At 41.3% G+C, this 18913-nt stretch overlaps 1 protein-coding gene and 1 long non-coding RNA gene across 11 annotated transcripts; one reads left to right on the top strand and one right to left on the bottom strand.

The window, feature by feature from the left end:
* Positions 1 to 591: 591 nt before the first annotated feature.
* On the top strand, positions 592 to 18492 carry rilpl1 (Rab interacting lysosomal protein-like 1). 10 transcript variants are annotated; one of them, XM_023960818.2, is made up of 9 exons: positions 593 to 1160; positions 5053 to 5200; positions 5509 to 5627; positions 6408 to 6653; positions 7370 to 7522; positions 12260 to 12310; positions 12391 to 12545; positions 13532 to 13636; positions 14540 to 18492. In XM_023960818.2, exons 1-9 carry the CDS (start codon positions 873 to 875, stop codon positions 14664 to 14666), a joined length of 1392 nt encoding a protein of 463 aa, XP_023816586.1. In that variant the 5' UTR covers positions 593 to 872; the 3' UTR covers positions 14667 to 18492. The 10 variants fall into 10 exon arrangements, 8 of the variants coding, with proteins under 8 accessions (XP_023816589.1, XP_023816586.1, XP_078812188.1 ...); XM_078956062.1 differs by having other exon boundaries at positions 5386 to 5627; XR_013659440.1 differs by lacking the exons at positions 7370 to 7522; positions 12260 to 12310 and having other exon boundaries at positions 14540 to 14741; positions 16150 to 16225.
* On the bottom strand, positions 3050 to 5138 carry LOC110016025 (uncharacterized). The gene is made up of 3 exons (XR_002291283.2): positions 5005 to 5138; positions 4816 to 4890; positions 3050 to 3180 (listed from the first exon to the last, which is right to left on the bottom strand). It is a non-coding gene; the product is annotated as an uncharacterized LOC110016025 (long non-coding RNA).
* Positions 18493 to 18913: the final 421 nt, after the last annotated feature.

Raw genomic sequence — 18913 nt, 5'->3', positions numbered from 1 at the left:
TATAACAGTTTACAAAATCTTTAAATCGGTCATTTATAGTTCCTGTTTTTTTTGGTAAAAACCTATGAAAACATGGAAATTCGAATAACTTTTACACATATTTTAGTACTGCAAAGTAAATGTGGTATCAGTGCATGCAGAAAGTAATATATTCTGTTGTAAAATATAAGTTTTGCTGAAGTCCCACTCCGATCATCTTTTTTTTAAAATGTTCCCGGTTGTCTTTTAATTTTGATTGTGCTGTTTTTAGACAAAATCTAAAAACTTGTGACACGCAATATTGGAGAAATCCTCAGACGAAGAAAATGAAGACATACATGGATCTAGTGATCTACAAGTGTAAAGGAGTATCTTCTACGTCACAAACACAACCTCTTGCAAACCCCCATTTTCATGCCTGCTCCTGATTCATAACAATGCGAAAAACTATATTTAGAAAATGCTATTTCAAGATAAATTTTCTTTATTTATGTCCACCGACATCAGGGGAAAAAATGCGCCGGAGTGGGGTTTTAAACGTTAAAGATAGCATTAGCGTTTATACATTTATTTTTCCCAGAAGGGTTTTATTGTGAAAAGGCCGTCGCCGGAAGTCTCCAGCATGGTGACCGCTGCTGGAAGAGCCTGTGGTGGGACAGCGATGGGTCACCGCCGATTTATACCTGAAATAAGAAATCGAAGTGAAGCCTGCTCTGCGGCGCGAATGGCGGGCGCGCGCTCAGTTTAGTGTTTTCCGCCGCGTGCCGGGTCAATCTGGACCCAGTTTGTGACTCTTCGGCCGCAGAGATTAACTTAGCGGCTCGGCTGGTTTCGAGTCGGGAGGAAGTTTTCTGTGGCGACGGGAGCGCCGGGGAGGGCCACAACATCCCGACATGATGGAGGACGCCGGCTCGGCCCTGGAGAAGAACGTGGCTGACCTGACGGTGATGGACGTGTACGACATGGCCGCGGTGGTGGGTCAGGAGTTCGAGCGGATCATAGACCAGTACGGCTGCGAGGCTCTGTCCCGCCTGATGCCCAAAGTGGTTCGGGTTCTGGAGATCCTGGAGGTGATGGTGAGCCGCAGAATGAGTCCGGAGACCGAGGAGCTGCGGCTGGAGCTGGACCGGCTGCGGATGGAGCGGCTGGAGCGGCTGGAGAAGGAGAAGCGGCACCGACAGGTCAGGACGCACCTGAACGCAACGCGCGCGCACGCGCACGAGTCCACCTCCACTCCAGCCGGAGATGTTAAAGGAAGCACACTATGGAGTTAATGATGCAGTCTGTGAAGTTTTTATGCAGAACTTTAAGTCGATGAAAACAAGCTTCACTGATTTTGACGTCACAAGCTGACGTCATTGTGGAAAATCCAACCTCCAGATCTCTAACCCCGACCACATCCAAAACATTAAAAAATTCTGCTGTTTAAATTTTATTAGAGCTCAAATTTTTGCATTATGTGGGGCGTGTTTTTGTTTGATTGGCATGTGGGTGGAGCCAATAAAGCTATATCCTTTGCCACGCCCCGCCTACACGATGCTGTGTCCGAATGGCGCTCCATGTTGGGCGTTCCTCATTTTGTGTGCTGTCCGAATCCACAATTCCAAATCCAGTGCCCTAAAATTTCCCAGAATCCTCTGCGAAAAACCAGTCTGTGGCGATGCTCACTAACTAGATCGGCGAATATAGACCACAATGCATTGCATTGGAGCAATTTTTGCGCGAAATTTTTTTTTGTAAATAAATCATTCACATTTTCATCATCAGAAGACGTGGATTCATAAATAGTCGTCGTAAAATGCTCGTATTTGTTAGGTTGTTATTTCAGGCAACCAAATTGCCGTTTAAAAACAAAATCAGCGAGTGTGGCGTTTGAATCGCTTTTAAAATCCAGAGCACAAGAGAGTTTTTTGGTTACTAGTAGGCGAGGGAATTCATACGTAGTCCGGTTCATGTTTGCAGTGTGTTAAAGCTTGGCTTTTCAATGTCTCTATGGCAACGACTCTGGCCAATGAGGAGTGAGCTTGTTGGAAGGCCACACCCCTAACACTCGAAACCAGGCTACACAAAAACTGTCAATTAAATGTTTCGAATGTTGGAAGCCAGCAGGCTCCTCCTACTTTAATTGAGGCATCTGATTGGTCAGTTTTGAACTTGAACTACAAAAAAAAGAAAAAAAAAGAGGATTATCCAGAAGATGTTTACAAAATAGAATGACTGAGTAACAGCTGTTTGTATCTCTATAGAATCTGTGAGATTTTGGGTTTCTGGAGCCACTTCCTGTTTGGAATGCCAGGGGGCGGGGCCACAAACGAACAAAGCCTCAGGAAATATTCATTCGTTCATTCATTCTTTTACAGTAATTTACAAAGATTGTTGACATTAAAAAAACAAACAACATAAATTTTGAGAGGATTTCTTCCAACTCTCTATTTAATTAGTAAAACTAGATATAAACGTCTGTAGAGTTCCAAACAGAAGTTGCACCTTTATTGTTTATTTTAAGGAAAATGTTTAAAATGAAATATTATTACAAATTGACTTTTAAATTGAAGTCAGAAAAACTGCAGCCTTATTTATGTGGAATGTGTCTTAAGATCCGTCTTGAATTTTAATGGGATTAAATATTTTTTGTTTCTGTGAAAAAAACAAAACCGTCACAAACTCGACAGAGTTTCTGATCTAAATCAGAAACTACCAGCAGACCATGATGGGATTTTAAAAAGCCAAAGATGAATAAAAAAAATAATAATAATAATTAAAATAAGGCAGTTGTTTTACAAACATAAACCCCCATTCTTGATGTCTGGAGCGAACATCTGTTTTTGTGAAGATTCACAGACTTTTATTTTGAAGGAAACGTATCATTTCCTGTTTTCCCTAAAAAGAATGAATGAAAACTTTTCACCCTTTTTTATTAAGTGGATCACAGCAGAATCAGTCAGATTTTCACGGCTCCAAATCCGATCTTGGTTGTTTGTGGATGTGGCGGGCGGGTCGGCGGGCCGACGCCCACAGCTATAAACAGCTTCAGAGGTCAGCCTCTCGTGACCGGGTCACTCGTGACCGCCGTGAGAGGAAACTCTGAGCTGCCGGGGAATTTCTCACCAACGATGTCAGCAGGAAGGGGAGGAACGTCCCACGGGTCCTGAGAGGCGGAGCAGAAGTTCCTTTAACGCCGAGTCATGGCGTGGACGGCTTCTGCAGGTTAAACATCAATGAAGGATCAAAAAGACACGTTTGCTTTGAAAAAAAAACATACTTCCTGTTTAAAATAAAAAGATTTTTCTTCCATAGAGTGTTATATTCAGTTAAAGTGGGGCTTTTTAAAACATTTTCCTATGTCTGAGGCTTTCATGGGAGCAGCTTCAGGTCAGTGTCGAACCCTCAACCCCGTGTGGAACGTTTTTATAGAAACTGTGGAAAACGTCGTAAAAGGTTGGCGTTGGTGACTCTTTCAGGTCCAGCGGTCTCTTCCCTCCATACATGTCTGTAAATGTTTCCTGATTTCCTGACTTTAATGATTCCACACTTTACTGTCAGCATCAAAGCTTTGAACTCTGACCTGAAAACACTGTAAATGAGACCTGGGCTGAGTGACCCCGCCCCCCCATGGCGTTCCAAACAGGAAGTGGCTCCAATAATCCAAAACCCCATCGACTTCTGTAGAGAACTGAACCGCTGTTACTGCATCAGAAGAACCATGTCTGCTCACTTTATTGATCTTGATAATCCCCTGTTTGTTCTTCATATTCTTGCTGTAGTTCGTTATAAACGGACCAATCGGACGTCTCAATTCAAAGTAGGTGGAGCCTGCTGCCCACCCAATATTTGAAACATTTCAGCTGTTTTCTCGTGGCTCGCCTTCAAGTTGTGGGGGTGTGGCCTTCCAACAAGCCCCCTTCTGATTGGTGGGAGTGGTTGCCATAGAAACGAACTTGGACCAATCACTAAGGAGGCTCCGAATCCCCTCACTACTCACTACTTGGTGCTCTATACTGGAGGGCATCCAAGCTTGGCAATTGTAGACCACAATGCATTGTGTTTGAATATGTCAGTAGAAAAATTGTATTTACATTTTTTTTTTTTTTACAAATTCTGCAAGTTCTCATCATCAGAAACAGCAGCTCCATAAATAATTGTCATAAAATAAAAGGCCATAAATCCTGCTATTACAAGCCTTTCAGCGTAAACTTTATCCATCATTTATGGTCATTTAGTACATTTGGCACACTATAGAACTATTTCTGAAAATTAAATATTAGTCGTTTCCACAGCTCATTTTCCTACCAGGAAGTAAGACGACTTTCGCTCCTTGTGGGTGCCGCCCATTTCATCATGTCATCCTAGTGTCGGCCTCGTTTCGTCTGCGTTTCGTCCACAAAAACAAACAACATCCGAACTTTTACAAAGACGGATGTGCGAATTGTTAATATAAAAAGGAAAGCATTTTGGCCGATCACCGCTAGCTCCACGGAGAAAGTGGGCGTGTGTGTTTTAGCCTGAGGGCGGGGCTGGCAGTGCAGACTCTTCCTGGAAGGGGCGGGTCCTCACTCTGTGACATCACAATGTCATTTCGGTGGATTGGGAGGGGCTGGTGCTCAGAGAGCAGGTTTTTAGAGGACTACTCAGAGATGAATGGATCCAAAAAACACTTTGAGGTTGTTTTTTGTGAGGAATGAACATTATAAAACACTTAAAAGCTCAACTTTGATTTGTGCTCTTATTAACGGTCGTTTTTGATGTTTTTCTTCATCAGCGTTTCTGGAAATGTTCGGTTTCTTTTGACCGTCAGGAGAAAGTTCAGACGGAAGAAACCTATTCCGACTTTTTCACCTTTTTTCTTCATCTTTTCTCTGAGCTCCACGAACATCTTTGAACATCTGGTTCCTCTGTTGATGGAGGAAGAACCTAAATAACAAGAATAAATATAAATGTGCTGAAGCTTAAATAACAGAGGGTTGCAGTGAACCTTTGAATCTTCAATAAAAGGACGTTTTTTCCGTTTTTGTCAGAAGTACTCACATGAAGGCCGTCGTGCAGGTGGAGCTGATGGATGCTTTGTGACTGCAGGAGCTGGAGCGGGTGGAGGACGTGTGGCGAGGAGAAGCTCAGGATCTGCTCTCCCAGATCGCTCAGCTGCAGGAGGAGAACAAAGCCCTCCTCTCCAACATGTCCATCAATGACACCATGAACGAGGAGGACCTGCAGAGGCACGAGGGTGAGAACGCGCGCTCCGACGCTCCAGTCAGGAATAAAAAGCTCCTAAAAACATAAATGTTTGACGACACTACACAGGATTTTCCAGAAATCTCCTCAACGTTTCTGCAGGAGTGTGTTCAGAAACGTCGCTACATGTGAAGAGAATGTGGTTGAAATCTGACAAAGAGCTTCTCTGTGCTGCAGCGGCTCACAGAGGAGCCACAGATCCGCCGCAGACAGAGCCGCCTCAGTCCCTCAGGCCACCTGCAGGACGCAGACGCGTCTGCGTTGTTTCTCCATCTCACTCCTCCGCCTGCGCTTCCCCAGGTATGACGGAGAGGGAGAAGCAGGTGATGGTGAAGCTGAAGGAGGTGGTGGACAAGCAGAGGGACGAGATCCGAGCCAAAGACCGCGAGCTGACGCTGAAGAACGAGGACGTGGAGGCCGTAAGCACAGGAAACCGGCGGAACCGCCGCTCCAGCTTAGAAAATAAAAGCCTCTTTTTCGTCACATCATGGTGGAACATCTTATCTTAATTTGAGATATTTCACTTCAGCTTAATTGTTTGTACTTTTCCAGAAAAATCACATTGATCCTTTTCTTTCGGCTCGACTCCAACAAGGATAGTTCAGGGTGATGCCCCGCCCACATGGAGGCCTGGTCCCTTCTGATTGGTCTAATGACACCAAGACGCTGTAGTCTTTTTATCGAGTTACGTTTTACAACAGAAGTAGGTTTTTACAGCAGAGCTGCTCTTGTTAAAACAGTTTCTGGCTGAAGAGGAAGCTCTGTGGAAAGTTTTTTTTGACAGAATTAAAAAAAAGTGTTTAAAATGTCGCTAAACTTTTAAATATCATGAAAAACAGATTTTTGTGACCCAGAAAAACCCAAAACATACTTTTGAGTGTCTGGATAATTCAGACAAGTGGCGATATTCTCTAAACAAGAGTGACGAACGACTTTCAGCAACCAATTTTGCTGTGTACTGAGCTGCCCCCCTGTGGCCGTTTTCATGTATTACAGTTTGAGATTTTATGAAAAAGTGGTTACTCTGATGTGATCTTTAAGTTTAAAGCAGCATTTTTTATTATTAGTAATAACTGTAAATGATTCAAAACATCAAATTCTTGTTTTATTTATTATAAAAGACATAAAATAAATAAATCTGTGCTTTTCTGCTCCGTGAGGATCGTTTCTGAAGCAGATTTTCCCCTCTGTCTCTGCAGCTGCAGCAGCAGCAGTCCCGCCTCATGAAAATCAACCACGACCTGCGGCACAAGACCTCGGTGGTGGAGGCTCAAGGGAAGGCGCTCATCGGCCAGAAGGTAGAGCTGGAGGCCGCCGCTCAGGCCCAGGCGCAGGAAGTGTGCGCTCTGCGGCAGGAAGTGGCGCGATTACGGGAGCGACTTCAGGGAGGGCCGCCCGCAGGGGACTCTGGGAACGCTCCACCACAGCCGCCGTCCCCTGCCGAGGTAAAACGGCTGTTGGAGAGAAGAGCCCAAAGGTTTTGAGTGTAGAAAACAGAGCAGAGGCCACTTAAACCAAATGTTTTTGGATCATCGTTTCATTTTCTAACACGTTAATTTTATAATTAATTATACTATTGATGACATAAAACGTATTTAAAGGACGTCACGTGACAAGATGATGCTCTCTCAATCTAAAACCTCAGATTTTTGTACAAAAATAGGTTCTAGCGGTGCCCTCTAGTGGTGACGTTCAACACGACACATTTTTTAATTTGCTGTTCAGTTCTGAAATGTTTCTGTGCTCTAAACATTTTTAAAATTAATTTCTTTGAATGTTCTTATTTCATTCCAGGGTTTTCGGCTTTTTAAAAAACAAACAAAGTTTTCTGTTATTAAAACCCGGATTTATGTGCTTGAAAGTCTTTAAATTAACTGATTTTCATCGGTTGAGCATTAGGCTCAGATTTTCCTCACAATCTGATTTTGCCTAAACAAAACCAGGATTTTCTTTTTTCAAATATTTCAATATTTCGTTTCAACTTCCGTGTTGCAGATCAATGAATTTAAGTTCAGATTCGGCCGTTTTTTTATTTATTATTTATTTATGTTTCCAGAACTCAGTTTGAAACGTTCCTCTGAATTGAGCCTTTCAAAATAAAAGCTTCGGAAGGAAGTGACATCGTGGGTGAAGCTGAAATGAAGTGTTTTCACTCCACCAGTGTGGTCAAGCTGCTCAGGGTGGGTCGCGATGGCCCGACCCGTCTAAATGGACGCCCGCTGGGTCTGACCCGACCCCGCAGGTCCGGTCAGGCTCCCTCAGTTCTGAGGTTCATGAGGATGAGGAGGCAGAGGACGAAGCAGTGTTTTTCTGGGTAATGCCGAAGTTCAAGCCTGACTTTGCCTGTGTGATGCTGTGACAAGCCGGCAGAGGCGGTTTTGCATGACGTTTGCAGGACTAACCGAATCTGCAGCAGGTTGTTCTCCTCGACTGCAGCTGCAGACGTCCGTCTGCACCTAACAGCTCTGGAGTTTGTGCTTCACAATCATGAATCATGAAACTCAAAGCAACTCAGATGGAAACTGAAACTGAAATACTGCGTGAAACTGGTTTAAGTGTGAAAGGCAGAACCAACCTGAGCTCATTAGTTCCTCATTTCAGCCATAGTTGAAAGCCAGGATGAAGGCGAGGATTCTTTGATTTTACTGAGAGAGAGAAAAAGGAAAGGAATTTGACAATTTTGGCTGATGATTCACTCCCTGTCAGCCCAATCCTGTTTCACAGCCATTTCAGGGTTTTGTGATAACATTTTAATTTAAAATTCTGACAATAAACTTGACAGATTAGAGAGGAAAGCAAAAAAGTTTATGGACTAAAGCTGAAAAGTTTTTTTTAAATGATTGACTAAATCCTAAAAATAACAATTGTGACATTTAACATTTAAATACTGGAATAAACAGACAGCAAACATCAATTTCTTATGGAATCTGCTGCGTTTTGGTGAAGTTTAGTTCCCGATTATCTATCTTTTGTTTGGGTGAAATGTCCGTTCTGCAACCAGCCACCAGGGGGCGCTCATCCCATGTCTGCTTTATTTTAAAGGGAAAATTATTCTGCAACCAAACTTCTGCTCCATTGGATTTTTTTAAAGCTTTTTATAGCATATTTTATTTGTAAGTAATAATAAAAAAATACAGTCAAACTGCATGTGATACACTCACATCTAAAGATATTTAAATATATTAATTTTATAGACATTTCCCCTGTCAGAACTCCTGCCCTTAACCCCTAACTACTAAAAAAATATATAGTGCGGGTCAATAAAGTGCCCTGAATTTTAAAAGCAATTCAGACACCATGCTCACTACTTTTTTCTTTCTTTCTTTTAAACGGCGGATATGACGTCATTGAGGTTGATGGTTTATTTAAAAAATGACATAAAACATTTTTGGCTAAAATTGATCAGATGCAATGCATTGTGGTCTATATTCGCCGATCTAGTGAGCATCGATGCACACTGGTTTTTTGCAGAGACTTCTGGGAAATTTCCAGGTCACCTGATTTTGGAATTGTAGGTTATATCGGAATTCCCACCCTAACCCCTATATAGTGCGTTCGGCAGAAATAAAGCTGAATTATTCCCAGGTTTCACACAATCTAGCCACAGGGGTTGCAAGCCAGTAACTTCTGTGTTGCGTCAGGAAGGGCATCCGGCGTAAAAAATTGCCAAAATAACCATGCGAATCATCCACAACACTTTAGACATACCGGATCGGTCGAGGCCCGGGTTAACAACGACCGCCACCGATGCTGTTAACCTACAGGGTGTCGGTGGAAATTTGACTACTGTTGGTGGAAGAAAGAGGGGAGGCAGAAGGGTCCGTGGCCAGAGAGAGAAGGGAAAAGGCAGGAACATAGGTTTGAGAATAGGGACTCTTAACGTTGGCACAATGACAGGGAAAGGCAGAGAGCTGGCAGACATGATGGAGAGAAGGAAGGTAGATGTACTGTGTGTGCAGGAGACAAGGTGGAAGGGCAGCAAGGCACGTAGTATTGGAGGAGGATACAAACTGTTCTATCATGGTGTTGATAGGAAGAGAAACGGGGTAGGAGTGATTCTGAAGGGGGAGTTTGTAAACAGTGTTCTAGAGGTGAAAAGAGTCTCAGACAGGATGATGAGCCTAAAGTTAGAAATTGAAGGGGTGATGGTGAATGTAGTCAGTGGGTATGCGCCACAGGTTGGCTGTGAGTTAGAAGTGAAGGAGAGATTCTGGAGTGAGTTGGATGAGGTCATAGAGAGTTTTCCCAGAGGAGAGAGAGTTGTTATTGGAGCAGACTTTAATGGGCATGTTGGTGAGGGCAACAGAGGTGATGAGGAGGTGATGGGCAGGTTTGGTGTGAAGGAAAGGAATCTGGAGGGACAGATGGTGGTGGACTTTGCGAAGAGGATGGAAATGGCTGTAGTCAACACTTACTTCCAGAAGAGAGAGGAACATAGAGTGACATACAGAAGTGGAGGTAGGAGTACTCAGGTGGACTACATCCTATGTAGACGAGGTCATTTGAGAGAGGTTAATGACTGCAAAGTGGTAGTAGGAGAGAGTGTAGCCAGACAGCACCGCATGGTGGTGTGTAAGATGACTCTGGAGGTCAGGAAGAAGAAGAGAGGGAAAACAGAAAAGAAGACCAAGTGGTGGAAGCTACAGAATGAAGAAACTTGTGAGGAATTTAGGCAGAAGTTGAGGCAGGTCCTGGGTGGTCAGGATGAGCTTCCAGAGGACTGGGAAACTACAGCAGAGATTATCAGGGAAACAGGTAGGAAGGTGCTAGGTGTGTCATCTGGAAAGAGGAAAGACGGTAAAGAGACTTGGTGGTGGAATGAGGAAGTACAGGAATGCGTCCAGAGGAAGAGGTTGGCTAAAAGGAAGTGGGATGTAGAAAGGACTGAGGAAGGTAGACAGGAGTACAAGGAAGCGCAGCGTAAAGTGAAGAGAGAGGTGGCAAAGGCCAAACAGAAGGCTTATGATGAGCTATATGACAGGTTAGACACAAAGGAAGGAGAGAAGGACTTGTACAGGCTAGCCAGACAAAGAGACAGACATGGGGAGGACGTGCAACAGATAAGGGTGATTAAGGACAGAGATGGAAAGGTGCTAACAACCCAGGAGAGTGTACAGAAAAGATGGAAGGAGTATTTTGAGGAACTGATGAACGTGGAAAATGACAGGGAAAGAAGGGAGGAAGATGTGGTTGTTGTGGAGCAGGAAGTAGCAGAGATTGGAAAGGATGAGGTTAGGAAGGCTCTGAAAAGGATGAAGAGCGGAAAGGCCGTTGGTCCTGATGACGTACCTGTGGAGGTATGGAAGTGCTTAGGAGAGACAGCAGTGGAATTTCTAACGAGGTTGTTCAATAGGATTTTAGAGAGTGAGAAGATGCCTGAGGAATGGAGGAGAAGCGTTCTGGTTCCGATCTTTAAGAACAAGGGTGACACGCATAACTGCAGCAACTATAGAGGAATAAAGTTGATGAGCCACACAATGAAGCTGTGGGAAAGAGTAGTGGAAGCCAGGCTTAGGAAGAAGGTGGAGATTTGTGAGCAGCAGTATGGTTTCATGCCCCGTAAGAGCACCACTGATGCCATTTTTGCTTTGAGAATGTTGATGGAAAAGTACAGAGAAGGTCAGAAGGAGCTGCATTGTGTGTTCGTAGATTTAGAGAAGGCGTATGACAGGGTGCCGAGGGAGGAGCTGTGGTACTGTATGAGGTCGTCTGGAGTGGCAGAGAAGTATGTCAGAGTAGTTCAGGACATGTATGAGAGAAGTATGACGGTGGTGAGATGTGCTGTAGGTCAGACAGAGGAGTTCAAGGTGGAAGTGGGACTACACCAAGGATCAGCTTTGAGTCCTTTTTTGTTTGCTATGCTGATGGACAGGCTGACAGACGAGGTAAGACAGGAATCTCCCTGGACAATGATGTTTGCGGATGACATTGTAATTTGCAGTGAGAGTAGAGAGCAGGTGGAGGAACAGCTAGAGAGGTGGAGGTTTGCTCTGGAAAGAAGAGGTATGAAGGTCAGTCGTAGTAAGACAGAATACATGTGTCTGAACGAGAGGGATCAAGGTAGAAGCGTTAGGTTACAGGGGACTGAGGTGAAGAAGGTGCAGGAGTTTAAGTACTTGGGGTCAACAGTTCAGTGTGATGGGGATTGTGGAAAAGAGGTGAAGAGGCGAGTGCAGGCAGGTTGGAGCGGTTGGAGGAAAGTGTCAGGAGTGTTGTGTGACAGAAGAGTGCCAGCAAGACTCAAAGGAAAGGTGTACAAGACAGTGGTGAGACCAGCTCTGCTCTATGGGTTAGAGACGGTAGCAGTGAGACAGAGACAAGAGGCTGAGATGGAGGTAGCGGAGATGAAGATGTTGAGGTTCTCCTTAGGAGTGACCAGGTTAGACAGGATAAGGAACGAGTACATCAGAGGGACGGCTCATGTTGCCTGTGTTAGCGACAAAGTCAGAGAAGCCAGACTGAGATGGTTTGGACATGTTCAGAGGAGGGATAGTGGATATATTGGTAGAAGGATGTTGGAGATGGAGCTGCCTGGCCGGAAGGTAAGAGGACGGCCAAAGAGGAGATACATGGATGTCTTAACAGAGGACATGAAGTTGGCTAACGTTAGGGTAGAAGATGTTCATGATAGAGTGAGGTGGAAAAGGATGATTCGCTGTGGCGACCCCTGATGGGAAAAGCCGAAAGAGAAAGAAGATTCCCAGGTTTCACACATTCATAAACTAAGATTTATAGCATTTATTGTAGCTGGTGGCTCTTTTACTTTATATATAAATGTAATATGTGTTTGCTAAAAGCTGATTATTTCTCTGCAGAAACTTTTATTGTCTCACTTCCTGTGTTCGCCGCTTTGTTTCCCAGAAATGAAGGATTTCCGTTGGAAGGAACATTTTTTTCTCCAGAGAAATGTGTGTTTGTGGGGTTTTTCCACTAACAAGCATCGTTGTGTTTTGAGTTAAAAAATGACTAAAAAAGTTCCAAATAAAAGAAGGGAGTCTGTATTGGAACAAAACAGCCATGCCTGACCTGTAGTTTGGACATGTGCCACCAGGAGGCGATGTGCGGTGAAGACATGCCTGCTGTGTTCCAATATTTCACCCAGGTATCCTCCACCTTCTCCCCCTCCACCCTTCCTCACCGCCTCCTCCTGTTTGTTGATTGCTGGCGCTGTTCTCCCTGCAGGAGGCGCTGTGCGAGGAGGACTCTGGAGGCCTGGACCTGAGGGACCCCAACAGACCCCGCTTCACCCTGCAGGAGCTGAGGGACGTCCTCCACGAGAGGAACGAGCTGAAGGCCAAAGTTTTCCTGCTGCAGGAGGAGCTGACGTACTACAAAAGGTGAAGATCGGCATGTTTTTTTCCTCATTTAACGGCGACTGGATGTCAAAGGTCCGCCTCTTTCCCTTCTCCGAGCTCTCCTCTGCAAAAACCACAACCTTTCTTTTGTTCAGAAACTCTTTTTAACAATTAAAAAAAATGTTGTTATGGATCTAAAGAGCACAGTCAGCATTGATTTGAAAAAGATTCCAGATTTTTCTAAATATGTCATATTTGTCCTCCGTTTATCATTTTTGTCTACTTCCGTAATGAAGCTCTTTTGAAAACCAAATTCTTTGGAGCCGAGTCAGGTCAGAGTCTTTACACACAGGATTAAGTCTCCTTTCACTGAAATGTGAAACCATCTAGTTCTACTAAATCAATAAACCCATTTACGGCCAGTTCACGAAGGTTTTTCCACTTTTTTGTCAAATATATTTTTTTGTCTAAACCCCATTGTTTCGTTTTAAATCTGGTCAAATGGAGGCGTGGTCTAAGTGAACAGGTGAGCATTCATCCACAAATGGACCTTTTGGTTTGTTTGGGTTCTTTTAGAACCACTTTTTTAGCTCTGTGGTCAAAACTTGACCTTTCCAAAAATGGGCAAACAGGTGCAATACACTCACCTGGAATATGGTTCCACGACCATCTGTCAATCAATCATTCTAACCTAATCTCAATGATGTTATTAATGCTCATATTCATGAAATGTACATTTTTGTCAGGCGTTAAATGGAACCTCCTCAGAAGATAACACTGAGTCCGTTTGTCTGACTAAGACGCCATCTACAGGTTACATGTGGAACTAACCTGCATTCAGTTCCCTGTGTTAATAACAGTCAGCTTTGCCGCCTTCCTACTCATTTTTCAAGAGGTTCAGTGATGTCATATCCTGTTAAGATGGTGGAAATCAAAAATGTAAAGGATTGGCTTCAAACCCCTTCATCACACGGTTCCTGTTGTTTTCCAGGTGATAGTCTGAGCCAAGTTTCTTTTTGTCTTTGCAGTGATGAAGCAGAGGAGGAGATCGTGACTCCCTCTCCGTCTCCCTCCCCTGAACTGAGGAATCGCTCGCGCTCCTCTCCACCACAGGAGTCAGGGATCAAACGCCTGTAAGTCCTGGCTGCACGTCTGCGCACGCTCCTGCTCAGAGCTGGCTTCTGGTGACGGTTTGCTTTTAGTCAGCGCACGCTTCATACATAAAAAAACAAGCTAACACGTTAGCTACAAACAAAAATAACAAGCTAACGTGTTGATTGCACACAAAAAAACACAAGCTAACACAATAGCGTTAACAAAAAACAAGTTAACACGTTAGCTAAAGACAAAAATAACTACAAAAAAACAAGCTAACACGTTAACTACAAACAAAATATCAAGCTAACATATTGGCTGCAAACATAGAAAAAAACAAGCGAGCGCATTAGCTGCAAAAGAAACAAAAAATAACCAAGCTAACATGTTAGCTGCAAAAAAAACAAGCTAACACGTTAGCTACTAAAAAACAAAACAAGCAAACACATTAGCTGCAAACAAGAAAAAAGAAAAAAAAACAAGCTTACACGTAAGCTACAAACAAATATAACAAGCTAACGTGTTGGCTGCAAAAAAAACAAGCTAACATGTGCGCTGCAAACAAATAAAAACAAGCTAACACGATGGCCGCAAACAAGAAAAGACAAAAAAAACAAGCTCACATGCTGGAGAGCTAAAAGCGCTCATGCTAATCCGACAGAAACATCCTGGCCGTCCTCTGCAGTGAGCGTGTTTTGAGCTTGAGGTTAGGGGTCAAAGGTTGATTTTAAGCTGTGAATTGTTCGCTGTGACAAAAGGACAAAACTTTCCCTGAAAAAGAACATTTACAGCAAAGTAACCTTTAAGGCGTGTCCACAGGATTTCTTTGATCAGATTTTTCGTGGCTAAACCGAAGTCTGTGTGGTTTCTAAGCGTTTGTTTCTAAAATGCTGCTGTAAAAGTTTGTAAGAAGAACGTCTGCCCGCCTTTCTTCTCTGCAGGTTTAGCTTCTTCTCACGCGATAAGCGGCGCAGCTCGCAGCAGAGCGGCCAGCTTCACTCCAGCTTCAGCTTGTGGAAGGACGACGTGTACACGGAGCAGGCGCAGGAGGCTCTGCAGCACCTGTGACCACCGCCGCCGCGGCTCAAGCTCCGCCCCCTCCAGGGAACAGATGGTGTTCTGACGATGTTCTGGAGAGAAAAGGTTTTTCACGTGAAATGTTGAAGGACAGAGAAGGATTTGACCCGGACTAAAACCGTTTAAAGGGTCTTTAAAAAAATCCTTCCACTTGTGTGGAAGCTACACATTTGTGGGATGAAATGATGTAAAAATGTCGGTCAGACGACGCGTCCATCATCCGCATTGTTCAGAGTGTGCAGCTTCATGCAGAAAAAAAGGCAAACATGATATTTTTGTGAAGAAACCCTCAGAGATTGACTTATTTATAAAATCTAAAAGAGTATTTCTGCGGGGGGAAAAAATATTTTTTTTTTTTACTTTTTTATGATTTAGTTTTAGTTTCGAGAAGAAAAAAAATCTGTATTCTTCAGTTTTTTCTCAATTTTGTTAGGGCCACCATAAAAGAAAACAACAATACATTCATGAAAATAAAGTCAGAAAAAAATAATCAAATTAAGGGAAAACTCTTTATTTTTTATTGTAAAAAAAAAAAGTCGAAATTTAAAGAGAATAAAGTTGTAAAAAAATCCTAAAACTTGGGTTTTCAATGTAAGGCACCTTGTTTGACTGCAGTCATTTTAAGGCGCTATATAGATAAATACAATTTTTTAAAAAAAGAGTAAAAGTTAGAAAATGTAAAAACATTACTGAGAATAAAAGCGTAAAATTATGATTAAAAAAAGGCAAAATTCTTCAAGAATAAAGTTTAAATATAATGAGATTAAAATAATAAATAAATTGTCATAAATTTAAAAAAAAGGTAAAAATATAAAATCTTATGAGAATATAGTTGTAACATTTTGAGAAAACAAAACTTAAAATTACGAGAGAGAAATCAAAATCTTACAAATTTAAAATATATCATTTTTTTATTTTTAAATCATAGTTTTACAAGAAAAAAAGGTGAAAGTTCTTTTTGTAAAATAAATTAAAATTTAAACTGTGAATTTACAAAATAGTAAATCAGATTTCTCGAGATTTTTGAGCAGTTTGATGATTTCTCTGAATTGTTTGCTACACAAACTAAACAAGACATTTAGTTGGAAAAGTCCGACTTTTTCCTTATAAATGACCTTAAAGGTTTCCTTAAAATGACATGATTTGAATAATAATTTTACAACTTTATTCTCTCATATTTGTTTGTTCATTTTTCTTTTGTCATGGCGGCATTCATACTCTGTCGTAAATTTGAACTGATTTGACATTTTTATAATCCATCCACTTCATTTAAATTGTATTTTTAATTGTTTTTATTTTATATCCATAAGTTTCTGTTGATGATGATCGGAAGTTGCTGCAAAGTATTTTAATGACGAGGAAACAGGTTTGTTTTTGTGTGCTGCTTTGAAGTAGAAATGCTGGATTTGTGCATTTTTGAAAGTTGCTTATCTGAAGATCTTCAAACATTTGAAAGTATTTTCTTCTTTTGAAGGGAAATGAAGAAAAACATGATGGTGGAGCAGAAGGAAAGTTTCAAAATAAAAGCACACTCGCAAAACTTCTAAACTTATTTTGAGCACAAATCGTCTCAAAAATGGATGCAGTGTTGAAGTTTTATCACTCCAAGAAAAATATTTGAGCTGATTTTCTGGATTTCTTTCAGTATTTTGTGTTTGCTAAATAGTAAAGTTGAATCAAACTGAGTTTTAACTTCCTGTCGGATGTTTGTGCCCCAAAAAGATGAGTCCCAAATGTTCCTTCATGAAAGTTCCTCACAAAGTCAAGTCACATTTTCTTCTTAAGGCCGTGCCAAACAGCCATGACGTACATTTTTGTACATATTGTACGGATTAAAATGTGGTCGTACGTGAATCTACGTGGAAAACGCTGAAATTTGGAAATTTTCACAGATGTGTCATGAATGAACCACGTTAAAACCACAGAAAAATGAAAAAAAAATCACAAAGAGCACGTAAATTCACGTAGAACCTGAACGATGTGATTATTGTGCTGTTTAAATGAAATTCATTCATTAGTAATTTGTGTGTCAATTACGTATTTTGAATGTGATATGTGTGCCGTATATGCGATATAAAAGTTATACATCTGTGGTTCATGCGTGAAAAGTCTGTTAGACAAACGTGGAACGGTCGTGGATAGTCCAATTTTGGTATGCATCTCCCAAAAATCACGCACAATCGTGTACGATTTACGTAATAATTGCGTTTATACCATGGTTTAGGTGAATACTCTATTCTGATTGGCTGCTGGGTGTGCATTAAATCCTGATAATGCATACCTAAAAAAGTAGTTCCGGTCACATAGCTTAAATCTTCTGTATCACTGCGCTGGCTTCTTTAAAACAAACTTTAGCTTCATCGTCTGGACAAGAACAAGCGGTAAGAGATGAACTTTCTCTCTGAACTGATGCTTTATTTAGCAAATCATGATCATCAGCGTATTGGATTGGATTTGATTACTTTAGTTCAAGCATTGTAGTCAAAGCAACAAAGAATGTACACATATTTATCAAGCTCATTAAATAAATTATAAAATGCATTGGTTAAAAAAAAAAACAGAAAATAAAACCTCTGTTAGCTTAGCTAACAAAAGTTAGCTAAGCTCACCTCTGTAGCTTAGCTAACCTTTGTCGACTGGGCTTACTTTTGTTTAGCTGATCTGTCTCAGCTTCCCATAAACCTTTTAATGAATTTCAACCTCTCTTTTTATATTTAAGATTTCTTGAAATTGGCATAATAATACATATATATATATATATATATATATATATATATATATATATATATATATATATATATATATATATCCATTTCCTTTCCCGCTGCAGGTTAGGTCGGTGCGGGGTTAGCAGTGACAACATAACAAATAGTCAGGTTTTTATTTAAAAAAAACATCTAAACCGGAAAGATACAAGAATAAAGGACTAAAAACTGGTTGAATGTTTGTTTCTCTTCTAAGTGACCATGGTATAAGGGGGTTAATGGTGGTATGCGTTCATTTTTTATAGTGCACATTTTGTCGGCCATTAGCCGTTACACAGATGACATAAAATTTGCATAAACTGCGTAATTCTCAACCGTTTCAAATTTCGAACAGCTCAAGACCGAATTCACGTGAAGATCCGTCGGACGAAACCCTCGATGGATGTCTGCCCACATCGCCCAACGCAAAAAACACTTATGAATGACGTATTTCGTATTGGATCACGAAAAAACAAAATTTCATACATGGAAACTAGGCATAATGTACATGGTGACTGTTTGACGCGGCCTTTACTGAAGGAACCCACTGAGAACAGAAGGAACCTTAAAGAAAACTGAAGAAAAAATTTGGAAACTGGAAAATCGGAATTCTGACTAAAACAGAAATGAGGGGAGAATGTCCACAAACATCAACAAAAAAAACTAAGATAAGGATCCAGTTTGATTTTTAGGATGACAAGGAGTAACGGAGTTCTAATGTTAACTGGAGTGTTGATTTTCTCCAATTTCTTATTGTATTTTATGACTAATTTATTCATCAAATTGTAATGCAGACTGATAATTCTGTTTTTTTAAACCACATTCTGAGCAGCTTTTGTTTATCTTCTGCAGCAGATTCCTCATATTATGAAATATTAAGAAAGGAACCCTTCGTTCTTTTCATTTTTTGTTTTGTTTTTTAACCAAAAATCTGTTTCGTTTTACGTTTTTAAGCAGAAATCTTTCGAAACCTTTGACCTTTGGAGGGAAAACGCTGAACTTTTGCTTCATCTAAGGCTTCACATGTAAAAATGACTCCCGCTGCAATTAAAGATTTCAGTGCTGATCCAGAATTTTTCTGTGATGTCAAATATTTTCATGAGTAGTTGCAGTTTGTGTACTCTCAGTACTCTCAGTACTTAAAGAACTCTACATTAAGTATCCTACTGGAAGTATTCTGTTAAAGATACTCTGCTGAAAATATGTGGATTATTAAATATTTGGCTGACAGTATCCTGCTGAAAATTTCTTTCCTATGCTGAATGTAGTCCACTCGTAGTACTCTGCTAAAAGTATCATGCTAATACTATTCTTCTGATACTCACACATTCACACAGAGATTTTCTGATTCTTTATGAAGAATTTTAAACTTCACTTTAATAGTTTCAACTCTTCTGGTGTCAAACGTTTTTCCTTTCTTCGTTTCATTTTCTAGCACTTGTGTTATCCTATCCTAGGCACGTTAACGTTGGGAGTTGGGTCATCTAGACCCAC

This window comes from Oryzias latipes, chromosome 12, assembly GCF_053564925.1.
Source record: "Oryzias latipes strain Hd-rR chromosome 12, Olatipes_Hd-rR_3.1".
Taxonomy (NCBI): Eukaryota; Metazoa; Chordata; class Actinopteri; order Beloniformes; family Adrianichthyidae; genus Oryzias; species Oryzias latipes.
This window is presented reverse-complemented; position numbering and strand designations above follow the sequence as displayed.